Consider the following 19,252-nt stretch of genomic DNA (forward strand, 5'->3'; position numbering starts at 1 on the left):
AAGTGATAACAGCTTTCTTTTTTGAAAAGCCAAGTCACGAGATGGGTTTCATGGACCAAACGGATTTAGAACAAAAGTCGCTGGCTTCTGAAAACAAGTGTGCTAATTATTTGTCACCTTTTCCATTGTATTTTTATAGCACAAGGCAACACTTCCATTCCCATTATCATTGCTTTTACCACTTATATTATAAGGCACCCGCATATCCCACAGCACAATACAACAGGTGTAGGAGACAATGAAACCTAGGATGTGACAGCAGAGAGGAACCACCTCGCCCACCATGGCTGCCCATTTCCTAACCTGCATTTGATCCTTGGCCGTCTTTAGGGTAGCCTTACCAAGCACGGTTGTATTCCCTTATTCTATTAGCCTGTACCACCTCTGTTGGGAGGCAATTCCATGAGTCCACACTCACATTTCCCTGCCACCTTCAAGCTTTAGAGCATGACCGCTTCCTCTGGCACTTCACTCTAAATATGCTTCTCCCCTGGCACCTAGTTGAAACCCTTCCTATATTTGAAAGGTAAAGTCTTATCCCCCCTCCCCTTTCTCGCCTCCAAGTTGTACAAATTAAAGTCCTTTTTCGAAAAAGCGAAACGTGCATCGAGGGTGGGCGACACAAATGACATCACACATTATGCGATCAACACCACTCCGCGGAGACCAGTAACCAGGCAGCCTATGCACAAGACACACTCTGAAGACTGCAGCAGGTGTTCTCTCGATCCCAGTGTCGAACCAAGGGTAAGATTAGCCTTAGCTTAGGTATTTACTCCCATTGTTTCTTTTTTCCCGACCCTCTCCCCCACCCGGTATTTTAGGGTTATGTATGTAGGGTCAGAGGTTCCAAGGGTCCCATCACTGGGGGATCCATTTCTATATATGTTGCCAGCATATACAGTCTGAACATAGGAACATTTACACAGACACTGTTATATATTTTACGCTTATTTTTGTGTGCCAGCTGTCCACGGATAGTGCTGTATTCATGTCTGGCAATATATTATTTTGATGCCATTATTCCCTACAGCCACTGATTTAGCAGATCAGCCATTGTTTGGCTGTCCACCCTGTCAGCATACAGTATGCTGCTTTATAGATCCAGGGAATATAAGATAAAAGCTTCACCATAGTCACCTGCGTAGCTACACAGATTATTGTATGTGCACCCTGTCTCATTAGCACTGTGTGCTTACGTTTTCTTTTTAATAGACACTTTTCATCACCTGATATTACACATATTTTTTAGTGATTAATGAACAAAATGTATGTTTTTAATGTACATTCATATTATCAAAACACTCCCAGGGGGTCATCTGATTACTTTCTAGGTAACCAATTTTGGCTACAATGTCGTCCTCCTATACTAACTAGAATTTTTAGTCATGTGACTCAGCCATTACTGTTTACAGAGTGAGAGTGCATGCAATTTGGGGGTCTTTTTCCTGTCCTGTGACAGGATATCTCTCTTTCTTCTCTCCATCCATCTAATCTACCTAAACCATTCATCATTCATTATAACGTCAATGAAATGAACATAGAATAAAATGACAGAGTATTACAGAACAGACTGTATACCGGTGCAATAGGTACCGAGGCAAAGGGAAAGTGTATTACAGAACAGACCATATACCGGTGCAATAGGTAACGAGGCAAAGGGAAAGTGTATTACAGAACAGACCGTATACCGGTGCAATAGGTAACGAGGCAAAGGGAAAGTGTTTTACAGAACAGACCGTATACCGGTGCAATAGGTAACGAGGCAAAGGGAAAGTGTATTACAGAACAGACTGTATACCGGTGCAATAGGTACCGAGGCAAAGGGAAAGTGTATTACAGAACAGACTGTATACCGGTGCAATAGGTAACGAGGCAAAGGGAAAGTGTATTACAGAACAGACTGTATACCGGTGCAATAGGTAACGAGGCAAAGGGAAAGTGTATTACAGAACAGACCGTATACCGGTGCAATAGGTAATGAGGCAAAGGGAAAGTGTATTACAGAACAGACCGTATACCGGTGCAATAGGTACCGAGGCAAAGGGAAAGTGTATTACAGAACAGACCGTATACCGGTGCAATAGGTAACGAGGCAAAGGGAAAGTGTATTACAGAACAGACCGTATACCGGTGCAATAGGTACCGAGGCAAAGGGAAAGTGTATTACAGAACAGACCGTATACCGGTGCAATAGGTAACGAGGCAAAGGGAAAGTGTATTACAGAACAGACCATATACCGGTGCAATAGGTACCGAGGCAAAGGGAAAGTGTATTACAGAACAGACTGTATACCGGTGCAATAGGTAACGAGGCAAAGGGAAAGTGTATTACAGAACAGACCGTATACCGGTGCAATAGGTAACGAGGCAAAGGGAAAGTGTATTACAGAACAGACCGTATACCGGTGCAATAGGTACCGAGGCAAAGGGAAAGTGTATTACAGAACAGACCGTATACCGGTGCAATAGGTACCGAGGCAAAGGGAAAGTGGAGTTACAGCACAAGAAGGAATCGTTAACAGTTGCAGGGTACATCGAGGATGGGTACTGTAACTTGAACCTCGCAGCTGGAATGCTCTTAACATCCCTTTGGGTGACAGGTGTTATAGTAAAGACAGACGAAAGTAGAGTGACTACAGTATATATTTCCCAGAATCCCTTGCTGCAGTGGAAGCACTATACGTTAAGAGATAATGGTGAAAAGCAGGGCCGCAGACCTGTCTGAGACGTGTGAATGTTGTCACAAGTGATATTTTTATTTGCTCTACACTATATGGTGGGGGGTTTGTGTCACTTTTTTTTACCCACCATAACTTATTTAAGGTGCAGTGAAACCTATTCCAGCTTCAAATGGCAAAGCCAATATAACCAATATAACCAGCCTCGCACTGATGAGACCCAAAAGTTTGAAACAGTTGTCTGTGGGTAGGTTAGCTGGCTATGCATTTTAACCCAGGCTGTGTTGAAAAGCTGTCTAATGCAGCACTCATAATCACATAGGGCCCATGTCAAAATGGAATTGAAGCAAAAGGTGTGCTCATTTGTATGTCATTACCCAGAATCCCCGGCTGCACTGGAAGCACTGTCTGTTAGGAGATAATGGTGAAAAGCAGGGTTGAAAACCCTGTGAATACTGTATGCTCACTAGTGATATTTTAATTTGCAGTTTGTAAAGAAGATGTCACAGATACTGCTAATTTCACTTAAATAACTGAGGGTGAGGAGACAAGTTTGACATTCAGCCATCCAGTTCAGAATCACTGTTGTAAACTAAAACAATGGAATATGTCCAGACTTTTAGAAATTATTTTAAAATGCCTATACTTGTCTGATTGAAGCAAAATGTAATGAATTACTTAGCTTTATCTTATTAAACATATTGCTGCCATGAATTACATTTGTTAGAGGAGGTACCCGGGCGCTATCTCTGTAGAGCTAGGTCAGATAAGCTGAAATATAAAAAAGCGGAGTATGATACTGCCTGAGTGTGATTTTCAAGTGATGTCCTCCTGTGACTCGGAACCCCAGCAGGATCTATCCAGGACCCTTGTAAGCAATGAATACAGAAAGGATGGGGGAGCACAGTTGTGGGAAACAGGCAGTGTAATGGGTCTAGTAATATAAAAATAGAGCGGTTATACCCTGAGCCAACGTAATAGCTCAGGTGGCAGATGACCAATTGAAAGGGCGAATATACATAGATGTGTATATGTGGGTGAGAAGGTAAAAAATTGTAATATATAACTTACACGGCCTTGTGTAAGCTCAGTCTCATCAAGGTTTCTTTGGGGATCCCGTGCTCTTGCAATAATCCTTTTTCTCTCCGCGATGTGAGTTCTTCTTCTTGTTGTATGTCCTTATTGCTTCGTAGTTCAGTGTTTCCACTCCAGGAGGATTTCCTCTCATATAAACAAAAGAGAGGATATGGTTAAGGCATATGTATATAGAGGCGTCAATGTGGGGGAGGATAGGGTATTGATGAACCACTAAAATGAAATTGTATGATCTAACACTCACACGGGCCAATGTGAGTGTGGTCCTATCTTGGTGTCTTGTTCCTGCCCTTTTAGGGATATTACCCAATTGGTAGCAGGTGGTGATGAAGGAGTGGGGACAATGATAAAAGATATAATATCACAATACTCACACGGGCCAGTGTGAGTACACACTTCTAGCGGTTTCTTTATACTTCTATTCCTGGTGTGACTGACGCTGAAGATGGCTTGTAACATAAACAAATGACACTAGGGTCTGGAGGCTAAAAACTAATTTTAATAAGAACAAGAAAATAAAACAAAATAAAACAGAAACCAAAGGCTTCTGTCGGGAAATAAAAGCAAAGGGGGGCAGTGCGGTGTATAGTGGTAGGGGATCTCGCCTTCCGCGTCCGGATGGGGAGCTACAACTGCACCTCTGCCTCCTCTGTGGTGTGCTGTGAAGTGTCCCAGAAGAAAAAAAGAGCAACGCGTTTCGTCCGGAACTGGACTTCCTCAGGCTCTGTCTACAGAGCCTGAGGAAGTCCAGTTCCGGACGAAACGCGTTGCTCTTTTTTTCTTCTGGGACACTTCACAGCACACCACAGAGGAGGCAGAGGTGCAGTTGTAGCTCCCCATCCGGACGCGGAAGGCGAGATCCCCTACCACTATACACCGCACTGCCCCCCTTTGCTTTTATTTCCCCACAGAAGCCTTTGGTTTCTGTTTTATTTTGTTATATTTTCTTGTTCTTATTAAAATTAGTTTTTAGCCTCCAGACCCTAGTGTCATTTGTTTATGTTACAAGCCATCTTCAGCGTCAGTCACACCAGGAATAGAAGTATAAAGAAACCGCTAGGAGTGTGTACTCACACTGGCCCGTGTGAGTATTGTGATATTATATCTTTTATCATTGTCCCCACTCCTTCATCACCACCTGCTACCAATTGGGTAATATCCCTAAAAGGGCAGGAACAAGACACCAAGATAGGACCACACTCACATTGGCCCGTGTGAGTGTTAGATCATACAATTTCATTTTAGTGGTTCATCAATACCCTATCCTCCCCCACATTGACGCCTCTATATACATATGCCTTAACCATATCCTCTCTTTTGTTTATATGAGAGGAAATCCTCCTGGAGTGGAAACACTGAACTACGAAGCAATAAGGACATACAACAAGAAGAAGAACTCACATCGCGGAGAGAAAAAGGATTATTGCAAGAGCACGGGATCCCCAAAGAAACCTTGATGAGACTGAGCTTACACAAGGCCGTGTAAGTTATATATTACAATTTTTTACCTTCTCACCCACATATACACATCTATGTATATTCGCCCTTTCAATTGGTCATCTGCCACCTGAGCTATTACGTTGGCTCAGGGTATAACCGCTCTATTTTTATATTACTAGACCCATTACACTGCCTGTTTCCCACAACTGTGCTCCCCCATCCTTTCTGTATTCATGAATTACATTTGGTCTGTGACTTCAAGAAGTCCTAGAGTCGAGGAAAGACGGGGTTGGTAAATATCTTAAAAAACAATAGCTAATGGATTGTGTTAACATGTCTGTATTGCTTCACCTAATAAAATGAAAGTTATAAAAAAAAAAAAAAAAAAACAATAGTTTAAGTGCTGATGAAATGGGGAAAAAAATCATATAAAAGAATAAACCCTATACATGAACTTTAGAGTTGGGCTGAAACAAATGGGTTAGTTTAGGAGAAAAGAAATGGAAGATATTATTCTTGGGCAATAAATATGATTAAGATGCAGGTGAATGACTGATTTTATAAAATATTGCGATACCTGCAACACTTTAAACTTAATTGTATGTTTGAGGCAAGAATTTAACTCGACCAAACTCAGCGGTTCACTAGATTTCACCCTTGTGTGCCAGTTAATGGCAGAACAACACAATCCCCTGGGGAAGTGACACTCTAAGTCACGAAACGCTTAGGGTGCAGGCATTGAGGAGGAGTCTCTGACGAGGTGGTGACATCATAAGGGGAGGAGTTTGAAGTAGTCGCGGCCGCGAGGAGAAGAGAGAGACGCCAACCCCTGCTGCCAAAGTCAAGCTCCAGTAACTCAAGCTGCGGACGGCAACTGTTATTATGCAACAAGATGTGGCACATTGTGTTAAATTGGTCTTGCGTTTTTATTAAAGTTGTTCCCACTGCACCACGCTATGTTTATTTCATTATTTTGGGGTAATACTCGCTGGTGACTGGTGTGCGGGACTACATTGAGGATCGTTGCTGAGAACTACGTGGGATTCGTGGATTCAGCCAGATGACCGGAGGTTAAAGCGCAGATTATATCAACTGCAATTAACCACTGTGCAGCTGCAAGTCAGCGCTGCGCAATTTTTCCAGCGTGCGCCCCCCTTCCTGCTCGCGCCCCCCTCCCTTAACTCCTCTCTGGCGTAAAATGACACTGCGGGGTCACGTGACATCACGTTGCCATGTCAACGTGACGTCACATGACTCATCGGCGTAATTTTACGTCGCGTTGCCATGGCAACGTGTCACTGAAGAGAAGGTAAGTGAAGTTGCAGAGGCCTCACGTGATCCCCCGGCATTATTTTAAATGCCTTGGGCGAAGAGCACAGGGCCTCTGCAACCGCCACTCCCCCTGAACAATCTTGCGCCCCCCAGTTTGCGCACCGCTGCTGTAAGTAGGCATTTCTAAACCGTATGGGAGTTTCTTTCTGCTGACAGTGATTGTCTGTTTTCTCTGTTTTACATCATAGGAGAATCACCTGTGAAAGGAGATAATGTATCAGGACCCGTTTTTCCGTGTTTGGCTATGGACTATTTCATGCACTTGGGACTGGTAATACAGTATCATTTTGCACCGGGGATCTGCTTTGTTGTGTATCAGTTAATAATAGCAGAAGCTTTTTGGGTACAGATCAAATAGCCGTTTTGCTTCACACTCTAAGATAGCTTGTCAAGGAGTCTCCTGTATTAGAATGTGCAGAAAGGACTTATAGATATGCCAAGATCCTGCCCACAAATATACTTGCAGAAACAAGACACATATTGGGATAACACACAAACGGTAACATTGCTCATGCTTACATTTTGAAAATGAATAAATATATAATTGTAATTTTATGTATGATATGTTACAAAGGTGCAGTGTCACTAAACAGATCTATAATAACAATAATAATAGTTACAACTGATTATTGTACAAATTGCCTTTATTTTACATGAGCAAACACTTTATTATACCATAAAGTCGACAGGTAGCACCACCTATGTATAAAATGCGAATGTCTTAGAAAATACAAAAAGGGCGCTGGGGAGACAGGGGAAGCCCCATCAATTCCCACAAAGTAAAGCAAAAGGGGTCTACCCCGCACTCAAACAAGATACAAAAAGTGGTCCAAAGTAATATTTTTTTACTGCAAAGCAAAAATGGATCAAGCAAAATTCTTCAGAAAACAGTAGCAAAAATGTGCTGTATGTCTTGTTTAATACGCTGCCATATTTGCTAAATTCGAACAACATTTACAACATTCTGAGAAATGCGAATTTTCAAGAAAACTTCACATAAATGTAACTGAAAACGCGAAAAAAATTTGCAAAGCAAATTAGAAGATGTTCACACATCATTAATTCCTAACAAAAACAGCACGTATTGCAAAATATGCGTCATCTGTTCTTGTGCTTTTGTGGTTACACAAATCGGGCTTTAATTGGCAAAATTAATAAACACATCTTGAATTGTGAAACCAGTGGAAGTGACAGAGAAGTTATGCAGATCTCTGCACACTGCAACAGCATGGATAGAATATACTGGAGTCGCCACAGAAAGCTTAAATAAGCTTCTGGAAAAGCTACAAGTATATAAAATACACATTGGTTCTTTCATTCATAAAGAGGCTGCTGGTTTCAGTTCATCTAATATTTATTTAATCCAGACAACAATCTATATGTAGATAGTGTGTGGAAAGGCGCCACTGCGCATGACAGAACTCCACAAGGTCCCGGATGGTACAAAAAACTTTATTGGCACAAAATCATACTGGGGCTACACCACTATCTCCTATCACCCTTAGGAGTAGGGCTTCGTCTTGGAGTGAGGAGACGTGGTGCTGCCTGAACATTTATAATAAAAAAGCCCGCGAAAACGGGTAGCAATAATGATTAACCCCTTCATGGACAAAATGCATATAGCACAATGCTATGAATGAGTATACTAATCTCATTCAGAAATTAGCCTGTATGTATACAAGATAAATATATACTGACTACAAATTACTCAAAGTGAAGGCTAATCTTAGGACATGAAGGTACTTTAAAAGGATGCTTGCAACATTACAAAGAACAACCTCCTAATCCTACTGATCCTTTCTTAAAACCAGCAGTCTCTGATCCCTAAGTGTGGGAGAAACATAACTTAATGTATGTCACCCAAACATTCAAAAGGTACACAATCAATTTAAACTGCTATTAGGATCATCTTAAGGGTATAGGAAAATGAATTGGGTGGGGTTGGGGAAGGAATGGGGAGGGGAAGAGGGGAGGAGCACTGGAGGAGAGAAGAGAGCAAAGACCTAGACCGGAGTGGAGACTAAAGGTAAGAGTTTTTCAACTTTATTTACCTCTCCATACACTCCGGTCACTCTAGGGTCACTTATATGCTCCCTCATGCCCAGCACAATGACGGATTGACACCTTTGGTGCATTAGCTGTGTGGCTGAAGCGCAGGACAGGTTTTTCTTTTGAACAATCTATATGTGTATATTATCGTAATATGAACCAAGGTATGTAATGTCCATTGGGTGACAGATAAACCTAGAGCCTGCCGGAAAGAAAATACTTGTATACCGGTAACTAACGCTAAATTAGTCTTAGGCTACGATTATACCACATGCCGCTGAGCAGCAGCGCGATCCGGTGACGTCACCCTCACGCTGCCGCCGAGCAGCATCTTGATCAAGGAGCCTCAGCAGTGAAGGAGACAGGAGAGGAGACAAGGAGGCGTGGCCGCGAGCGATTCGCGCTCACTGGATGAACCGCTCACGTGACGCGGCCGTCGCCTGCCAGAAACCACTTTGGAAATCTCTTCAGGAGACTGCAGCCCTGCAGCTCCAGGCGGCGCGCACGCTGGTGCAGGTATGTTTACTTTCATTGGGGGTTTTTGTATTTTGCTTTTCGGCCTTGCACTAAGCGACACCGCCAGCGTTTTTAGGTATAATCACGGCCTTAATTCCATAATTGTACTTGACTGCCCAGGCCCCTAGCTCAGTTAAAATATAGTACTGTTGGCAGTTATATTGTGACAGGGCCTTTTCCCTGTCTAAAAGGTTTCCAAAATAAAGCTTTTCTTTCCTGATGAGTCCAGCAGGGAGCTGGTTAATTTCAGCAGTAGTTAATTGATCAGTCTCCACCTGGCTCATCAAGCTTGCTTAAAAGACTGCTGCACAGACTGCAGGGAATCTCAAGCACAGAGAGACTCTGTCCCAGGCCCCTGGAACCCACCAGAGAGAGCACCCCCATAGACGCCACCACAAACCTGACATGGAGAGCACCCTGCCTACAGGTACCTCTCTTTGGACTTGTGCCAAAGGTTGGTAAGAGGCCAAGCCTTCCAGCCCTCAGACAGGGACTGCTGAATGTCAGTCAGTCCCCTACATGGGGTTAGATCAGGTTGTTCTTTTCTGCTCTAACTTTGTTTGCAGATATGACGCTGTTTTCTGTTTAAAGCTGCCGGCTAATAAAGCGTCAATAAGGGTTTCCGTGAGATAATGCCCCGGTCTGCGCTATAGCAGTTTAATGAATAACCCGCCTTGGTGCCAAGAAATTACCAAGATCGTACTAACTGGCGGAACAAAGATCATACCGTACATACATGCGCACTTACTTTCTGTAGCAAAATATGCTAAAATTAATTGGAAACCTGTTCCGCTTTAAAAATGAAAAGTAATAATGCCAGGGGGAGCACACCCCTGTCTGATGGGTGCAAGGAGAGTTTTCTAAAAGTGTTGCTCGAGTACAGCTAAAGAATAACGGCAGTGAAAGTTCAATTCTCCCTTTCCCATCGTCTCATCCCTGGAGCATAACCCGATGACAAGATCACAAATAAAACTCACAGCCATACAGAATTGTTCACACAATGCTGAGTCTATTCTGGGTTCCTAGGGCATTGTTAAACAAAATTGCTCTGTTTTAGAAGCATTTATAAGCCCATATTAAACCTTTATTATATCTAGTGGTAAATTAAAAAGTGATGATTTTTCAGGAATCCGTTTAAGCTTCTTACCAGTCATTTGATCTGGCCTGCCACCTGTTTATTGCAAAACAGGCCGAGGAGAAATGTTGGGTTGAGAAAGAAGGGGAAAAAAGCGAATAATCCTGGATGAATTACAACCTTAATGCTTTTTGGTATTTTCTTCATTCTCCGTTTCCAAATAAAATCTGTTTCAGTTGAGAATATCAAATAATCACTACAGTAGGTGCAATCAAATTGCATTTTGTTTTCAGTAATTTGCAAATGTGTCAAAGTAGGATCTCATGTATTATTGGGCTATAAAAAATATTGCAATGCTACTGTAAGTATACGTAACAATATCTACCTTAAATGTTGTATCAGTAGAGAAGGTTCATGTTAAATTTCTTTAGTTTAAGTTTCTTCGTAGCCCTAAATAAGAGAAAGGCGGAGGGAGAAAGACTCTGGTATGTGACATAATAGAACCTTTTAAGAGACCGTGTGCCAGGTCCTTGTGCCTTGGGAAGGACATATTCATACAGCAGGTAACTGAGGTTTGGATGTGAATCAACTATGTACTATTTTCTGGCCTGTTGTGTAAGTAGACAAAGCTTTCAACAGTAAAACACTATGTGTAGCCCGGCCTAGCAGTGCTTCATATACAGTGGCAACATTTTCCATTTTAGGACGTGACACAAAAATGCTGCTTTTAATATGAATTTCTGTAGTGATAGAGGCACCAGAAACCCTAAGCAAAGAATGACACATGTATATCTATAATAAACAGAGCCCGTAATGTGGACGTAAAACTATTCACTAGTACAGCGGTGCGCTAACTGGGGGGCGCGGGGCTTACAGAGGATGCCAGTGGAAGCGGCGAAGGCCTCTGTAAACCTTATTTACCTTGCTTCTGTAGACGCGTCGCCATGGCAACGTGATGTCATGACGCCGGAGGCAAAGTAAGAGGCGAGGGGGCGCGCAGAGAGAGGAACAGCCGGCAGGGAGGTGCAGGGAAAAAAGATTGCTCTCCCCTGCGCTAATGGTTAAAAGGAGTGCAAGCTTTTGGAACTACAAAGGCTTCTTCGGGCAGATTTGTAGAATATAAGCTGAAATGGCATGTCATTTATACAAGGCTCACATACAGTGCTAGTAAGGCTGGATATACAGATGTAAAATAGTGTGTTAAACAATGTGACATAGCATTGCAAAAAAGGAAATGTAAATGGGAAAGGTATTATTATTATTATTATTATTATTATTATTATTATTCAGGTGTGAGATGTCCATCGTAATTTCTGACCCATTTACATTTCCGTTTTCGCACTGTGGCCTAACACGGTACCGTACCATCCTCTATCTGTGTCTGATAATAAAGTGAATAATACACTCTAAGTAATGGAAACACAATATAATTAGCAGGCACAGCCTTTTGGATGCCACAGACATTCTGTCCTGATTTATGACAAACACTAGCAGCTAGAGTGGCCAGGTGACTACTCCAAAAGTACTGGACACCGTAGTAAAAGGTGCAACGCGCTCGGCACACACACACACACACACACACACACACCTACCTCTCAACGCTATATGCTGTTTCCTCCTCTCCTTGGTCGCACCCACAGGCTCATGACACTTCCTCCTGATTGGCTGCATTACCCAGCAGCCCAGCCCCCTAGCAACAGCCCAGCTCAGAGAAACACAGCGACCCTCCACGCAGGTCACTATGTACAGAGAGATAATACCGCACACAGACATGTCCAGAATTACCTCTAATATCTTACTGGACAGAGTGTCCAAATACAGGACCGTCTGGTTCAATACTGGACACCAGGCAACCCTACTAACAGCCAGTATCAAAACCAGCCCTAGTCATTTCATAACCATGATATAGAGTTTCTTGTTCATCTTTCATATTTTTATTTCATTTCTCTGTGTTCCCGCAGATATATAAACCTACATATTACTAAAAAGCTGTTTAATTGCCTTTCTCTGGTCCCCATCATTTCATGTATACATCCACTGCCTCACCACGTAGCTGCTACCAGAGGACATCCACTGCCTCACCACGTAGCTGCTACCAGAGGACATCCACTGCCTCACCACGTAGCTGCTACCAGAGGACATCCACTGCCTCACCACGTAGCTGCTACCAGAGGACATCCACTGCCTCACCACGTAGCTGCTACCAGAGGACATCCACTGCCTCACCACGTAGCTGCTACCAGAGGACATCCACTGCCTCACCACGTAGCTGCTACCAGAGGACATCCACTGCCTCACCACGTAGCTGCTACCAGAGGACATCCACTGCCTCACCACGTAGCTGCTACCAGAGGACATCCACTGCCTCACCATGTAGCTGCTACCAGAGGACATCCACTGCCTCACCATGTAGCTGCTACCAGAGGACATCCACTGCCTCACCACGTAGCTGCTACCAGAGGACATCCACTGCCTCACCACGTAGCTGCTACCAGAGGTGGCAATGAAGACATTGGCCAATATGGGCCTAATTCTTTAAAACAGGATTGACCATCCCGGTGATCCAAAAGGGAAGATAGTTGATAATATCACTGCTTGTGTTCCCACACATGATAGAGAGCAGCCCAACACAGGGATGCTTATTGGACCCATGTAGACGGGACGGGCTGATCCAGTTTTGAGTCTCGTTCTTTATCATATCATAATGGAAATGTCATCACAGAAATAGTAACCCTTTTATTCTATTGAGCAACGAGAAATATATATATATATATATATATATATATATATATATATATATATTTTTTTTTTTATATATAGAAATAAATATTTACCTACCCTTTAGGGCAAACGCAGTCTGAAAAACAGGGAAGATGGGCTGACGTTGTAATATTCAGAAGCTGATTCTCACAGGTTCGCTCTCGGCTCAGCGCTACATCCGCTTCTGGATTGCTACAATTATAATAAATCTGACCAGCAGGACAATCATGTACTAAAGAAAAAAAAGATGGGACAAAGCAATCATCTGCAGACACATAATAATAATTGTTTGTTCTTGTATAGCGCTGGTAGTTTTACGTAGTGAGACATTTTGCAGGCCCTGCCCCGAGGAGCTTACAATCTATGTTTTTGGTGCCTGATGCACAGGGAGATAAAGTGACTTGCCCAAGGTCACAAGGAGCCAACACCGGGAATTGAACCAGGCTCCCCTGCTTCAAACTCTCAATGCCTGTCAGTGTCTTTTCTCCCATGACATATATGATATATTCACTATATATATATATATATATATATTCACAGTGGGCCCGTTGTTTGATTTAATTCCTGTGAATAAACCCATGCTTAGAAAATACAGTGTTTCCGGCCTTAAATTGGGACAAAAGAGACTCAACGTGGTGTGGGCGTCACAATGTGTGTGTGTGTGTGTGTGTGTGTATAGTTTTTTGTTTGCTTTTTTCACACACTAGTGATTGTGCATCTCGGGTTATATTATTCCCTTCTGATTCTTACAATTTGTTGTGATTATGCATACAGTGTGTGTGTGTGTGTGTGTGTGTGTGTGTGTGTGTGTGTGTGTGATTATACATACAGTATATTCCTTAAAAAGGCAATTCAGGAGGGCAATGTTCACGATTATTTTCTAAACGTAGGATTGAAGCAGGGGGAGTCTGGAGCTGAACCCCGTTAATTTCAGCTCCGGGGAACCCCTGCTTCCGGAGATACTGACCTCCGTAGGAGGCACCGGTAGCCGCTCTGCTCCAGCACCCTGCGGGCCAATAGGAAGCCGTGACGTCATCAGGTTCGGCTTCCAATTGGCCCGCGTGACGCAGGTGCTTTAAACTTTGCCATGCACCCCATACGAGGCCCGTGTCTCGGGAAGCCGGGGGTCTCTGGGGTAGGAATTAATGGGGTTCAGCTCCGGCCACCCCCTACTTCAAATCTATGCTAAAAAAACAATCATTTTAAAAAAGCATGAATTGCTCCTTTAATACCATGTCTGTGATACCTTTCATGTTACAAAGTGAGTTTGAGACGTCGTTGGTCTGTGTTTATGTAGATAATATCAGTGGATGGTGGGGGGGAAATGTTTCCTTTTGGGGTAATAATTTGACCTCTGTTCCAGGGATGATTTTGGGTAAGTTACTTAACATTTAATTTGAGCACAAATGACATCAGATCTGTTGGCATGCTATCATTGTGCTTGCATTATGTTCAAAATGACATACAAAATAAAAAAATACATTCAATTGCAATATTTGCCAGACTCTCTAGTACCAAAGAGATGCCCTAAATGTTCAGAATGCGTTTAATGTGTTGCATTTATCCTTACCAATAGCATTGCTCTCACAGTTCATTATTCCATCTTTGCATTGGCTAAAACACATAAAAAAAACTGTAAGAGGTTACATTAAATATGGAAGTCTTTGAAAATACAAATATTAAAATGCAGTATTCTAAATCTGTTTGCACGCAAACATATATATTTTAAATAGGAGACTTCTTACATTTGAGGTTAAATGCAAAAATCCAGTTGAAATGTATCACATATTTATTGTTACATTTGTAGAATACGTTCTTACCATTTGCCAAGGGATGTGATTATATTTTCTCCAGGGTGATAATCTACTCCCTGGAAATAACAGGGGCACTCTTTCCTATACAAAAGGAAATAGTTATATTCAGTTGTTTATCAATGCTTTTTCATTGACACTAGAAATCTAGATGTCTGTTTTGCAGTGATGGAATTCTTTTCTCTGAGTCCCATAGGCTTTAAGTCCTTGGACAATACTGCACACGTTCTGTTTTGCTAACAGTTTTCTTTTAATTGTGCTGAATCCTGTATTTTTGAAAAACAAAATACACATTGTGTACTGTATGTGACTACCATGATTATTAGTCCAGTTAGAGATCTGTTTGAACACTTTACAAAAAGGCTAAAAATGCAAATAAATCTCTATTACAGTATCTCAGTAGCTTCTTGCTGTTCCATAGCAAAACATGAGGTCATGTGGAAGTGACGTTGATGGGGCATGGACATAGCAATTGGAATGACATTCTCAGAGCGAGCTTGGTTTTTGGTTACCTGAGACATACCCTCTCAATTCAAAGCAGTTCAGAAAACTACTGGTATTCAGACAACTCTCCAAATATGACAATATATGTATGCCTCCTTTTTTAATTTCATACCACGAAACAATGCCTGCTTATTGCGATTTGGAATCTGTTGCCTATACACACATTAATAGCTTGATTTGTATATTTAAGCTTACCTTTCTACACATCTTTCCATCTTTGTGTTTAAATACATCCCTTGTGGGCAGGCACAACCTTCCACACAATCACCATTACATATCTCTGGCACAGAAAGGGCTTGGCAGGTTTGACCACAAGTAGATACACAAGTGCTGTATTCCATTGTATCTTCACATGAAATCACTACCAAAATCAAAGTACAGTAACAATGTTACAGGCATTATTTGAAAAAAAATTCTCAAAGTACATTATCAATAGTCTGAAATCACACCCAATACTGTATTACTACATTTCTATAATAGAGTAACATATGGTAAATAGCACTGTATTACAATTAACCAATAAAACAGAACATTCTGTGTTGCGGATCTTTGAACCTCTGTAGAACATCAATAAAAGTAAACTTCCATTTTTAGCATCAACTTGGCATACAGTATGTTACATGTGGAGTTTGTCAATGTAATTTTCCCAGATTACAACTCTAGTGAATATCACATGATATTGTGTGTGTCAATAACATTCTGAAATCAATGCTATCCTTACTATGATACATTTTAAAGAATAAGTACAACTGTAGAGAATTGCCCAAAGATTATTCAGGAAATGTGTGCTGACACCATGGCAAGCATACAGTAAACCAACATTCCCAACTTCCATTCACTTACAGTATATATAGCAGGTGCACTTCCATCCTTATTTCATACGCTTCTTCTTGCTAATCCACCATCCAAAGTGGTCACACACACATTCACCACCTGGCACACATACTGTAGTTCTTTGTAGATTACTGGGGCGTTTCCACACACATTCTGAACACCCATTATCACACTTTTTACTGTGACTCAAAAAATTATGAAGATAACATGTTGCTATTTGCTGGAAAAATAGTGAATGCCCATTGATGGCCCAGACTGTTCAATCTTTGGATGATATCTCATTCTGACACAGATATCAGTGCGTTCTGCTGTAGTAAGGTGTGCACCATCTCACCATCATTCATATTGTACCAGTACAGCTATTGAGATTCATTCAAAAAGTAAAGCGTGCTTACCACAGTCAGAGAAGCTGGATCTGAAATCTATTGTTATTCCATACCGGTGGCACTGATGGGTATAATGGGCCAGAGCAGAGCACAAACAGGCTTGGCCACATTTACAGGTGTCCCTTCTGCATTGCTCATAGTAAGAAACCGGACTTAGGTAAGGGTGGCATGGCGCAAAGAGATCTTTTGTAAGGATGCTACAACTTTCTGTTGCATAAGAGGCTGGTAAGAAAACACAGAAGTGAGTAGTGTTTGTGTGCGGCAATTGATATCCATTAACTAGATTAAAAGGAAAATCATAATTTTTCAACATTGGGAATTTTTTCCCCCAAACCATATTCACTACAAAGTCATACATCTACCAGAGAGACTCAAAGCCGCCTCCAGTCGAAATTCTTTCAAAACCAAAGCTGTCTCACATTTAAATCTGGTCTGAAACTGTTACATACGCCTATAACATATATTATCTTTAACTGTTCATGCAATGTCTTTATATACGTATAATGTATAACCCTGTTCACCTAATGTTACCATGTATTTGTCATCATAACTCTGTGCCCAGGACATACTAGAAAACGAGAGGGATCTCTGAATGTATTACATTCCTGGTAAAACATTTTATAAATAAATACATTCAGAATAAACTAATTTCTGTATACATACGTATTCGAGCTGAAAACGTCAAATTCAGTAGTATAGAGAAGTGTTAGTTAAAATATAAAATGTAGTGGTTACAGTGGTCGATCAACATGTTTCTCACTGTAAATGTACAGTATGTTCAATATGACCTCATATAATCAGTCTACTGTATCTATCTATCCATCTGCAGATGTAGCAAAGGTTATTTCTCCCATTGAAGCGCTATGGTGTGATGTTTCTCAGTGCCATTGAATATTATGCCTGTATTCTGTGTTGTAACACAATATCAGCAGAAGCAATGAAATCTGCTACATCTGTGTCTCTCTTCAGTATCTATCTCTCTACCATATATTCTGATCTTAATACATTTCTGCTATTCTGCACATTGCCCATAACTCCACAGTAATGGCTTCCCCTACACAGCTGCAAATGAAGCTAGCACTTGTGTCTTACCAGCCTGTAAATGGACATCGCATGGGTCCAACGGGGATGGGAAATGTTCAGAGGCACACGCGGACGATGTCTTCCAAGCATTTCCAAAGAGCTGTGGGGTACTCTCAGGCACTCCGACTGGAGACCTTTTAGTAGCATGAAATAGAAAATAAGAACATCAAAGAGTTCCAACCATACTTTAGAACATATGGCCCAAACCAGCTAAATATTGTAACAGGAAATACTAACGATAACAAATATTCTGAGCAGTGGCATGCACATAAACTCATGTAATGTGTTACTTTTAGCTTCATAGTCCTTTCCATGAGAGCCCTTAGCTTATACTGTACTGAGGTGGAAGTGCTAAAAAATACAGTAAGGTCACTCTCTTTTTACAGTGATACTTTAAAAACGAAATCTGCCATTTTAATTTAAATGCATTCAAATATAAAAAATGTAGGCTGTGTACGGTACATACAGAAAATCATCCTGCAAGTTTTCATTGAAGGTTCCACAAAGCCCAATAGTATCATCCTTCCATCTGCCATCAACTTGAACATAAAGTCGCAGCCCTTCTCTGTCGTACTGTAGCTGCAACCCAATCTGTGTCTTTACTTGTAGAAATACAGAGGAGAGTTTCCGGATCTCAAAAACATCTGTACAAACCACATGAAAAAATCCCCAGAATTACATAGGATATGTCTATATAGAAAAAGAAAAACCGCTCTGGAAACTAAAATGAATGGAGCCCACTAAGGATATATATCAACGTTTCCCTGGGTAAGACACAGCTGGTTAAATAGTGGACTGCTTTATAAGAACCTTCTGGTGCTGGTGGAATCTTCGATGCATTATTCTGGTTTTGCAGGCCCTAGCTGCTCTGTAGTGTTTGAATCTAGACATTAAAAGGTAAAGCTGAACCATGTTAATTTCAGCTCTGGGGACTCCTGGTTCCAAGATACATGCTAGTAGCGCTGCAGCCGTTACTTACATATTGTTAAATTCCCGTCACGCAGACAAATAGGAATCCATGACGAACAATGTCACAGCTTCCTATCGGACCAGGTTATGTGGGATATTTAAACCGCCATTTTGCTTTCCCTGGAGGGGATGGTAGCAGTGTATGCTTTACAGCTATGAATCTCAGGAAACAGGGGGTACCTTTAAGCAATATTAATGGGGTTTACCTCTGAGGAACCCCTGCTTCTCATCCATGGGAAACAAAAATTTGGGTTAAACATTATCTAGCAGTGGGACTGCTCCTTTAAATAAAGGCCACCAACAGGTCATGCTTTCTAGATATCCCTGCTTCAGCGCAGGTCTTAAGCACCGATTGAGCCACCTGTGCTGAAGCAGGGATATCCCTAATACCTGGCCTGTTGGTGGCCCTTGAGGACTGGAGTTGGCCATCCCTGCAGTAGACCGATACACTAATTCTGTAGATAGACTACTAGGTCCCTGCAGCATGCGCCATGAAGAGAATTCTGCAAACAAATTTGTGTAACGTATACGTTTTATTACTCAATCTCTTCAGAACTGGGTATTAATACACAAAGTACTGGACTAATTGGTGTTGTGCTCCAGTAGAATTGTAAGACTTGTGTGGCACAAGCAAAATCTCTGAAAGAACAGATGAGATGGTTAAAAAAAAAAAATCAGGTAAGAATCATTTCAGGGGGCTCTTGAGTTGAAACATAT

The 19,252-nt window shown here is 41.7% G+C and overlaps 1 protein-coding gene across 2 annotated transcripts in view; it reads right to left on the reverse strand.

The window, feature by feature from the left end:
- Positions 1-19,252, reverse strand: part of OTOG (otogelin) — a 214,438-nt gene that overhangs the window by 101,043 nt on the left and 94,143 nt on the right. For both annotated transcript variants that reach the window (XM_075567700.1, XM_075567699.1), the window contains exons 17-23: positions 18,033-18,210; positions 17,576-17,700; positions 16,493-16,705; positions 15,459-15,624; positions 14,769-14,843; positions 14,519-14,562; positions 13,027-13,180 (exon numbers count right to left, since the gene is read on the reverse strand). In XM_075567700.1, the coding sequence (XP_075423815.1) occupies positions 13,027-13,180; positions 14,519-14,562; positions 14,769-14,843; positions 15,459-15,624; positions 16,493-16,705; positions 17,576-17,700; positions 18,033-18,210 (955 nt within the window). The remainder of the gene's footprint in view (positions 1-13,026; positions 13,181-14,518; positions 14,563-14,768; positions 14,844-15,458; positions 15,625-16,492; positions 16,706-17,575; positions 17,701-18,032; positions 18,211-19,252) is intronic.

Source organism: Ascaphus truei, chromosome 12 (assembly GCF_040206685.1).
Source record: "Ascaphus truei isolate aAscTru1 chromosome 12, aAscTru1.hap1, whole genome shotgun sequence".
NCBI classification, from domain to species: domain Eukaryota; kingdom Metazoa; phylum Chordata; class Amphibia; order Anura; family Ascaphidae; genus Ascaphus; species Ascaphus truei.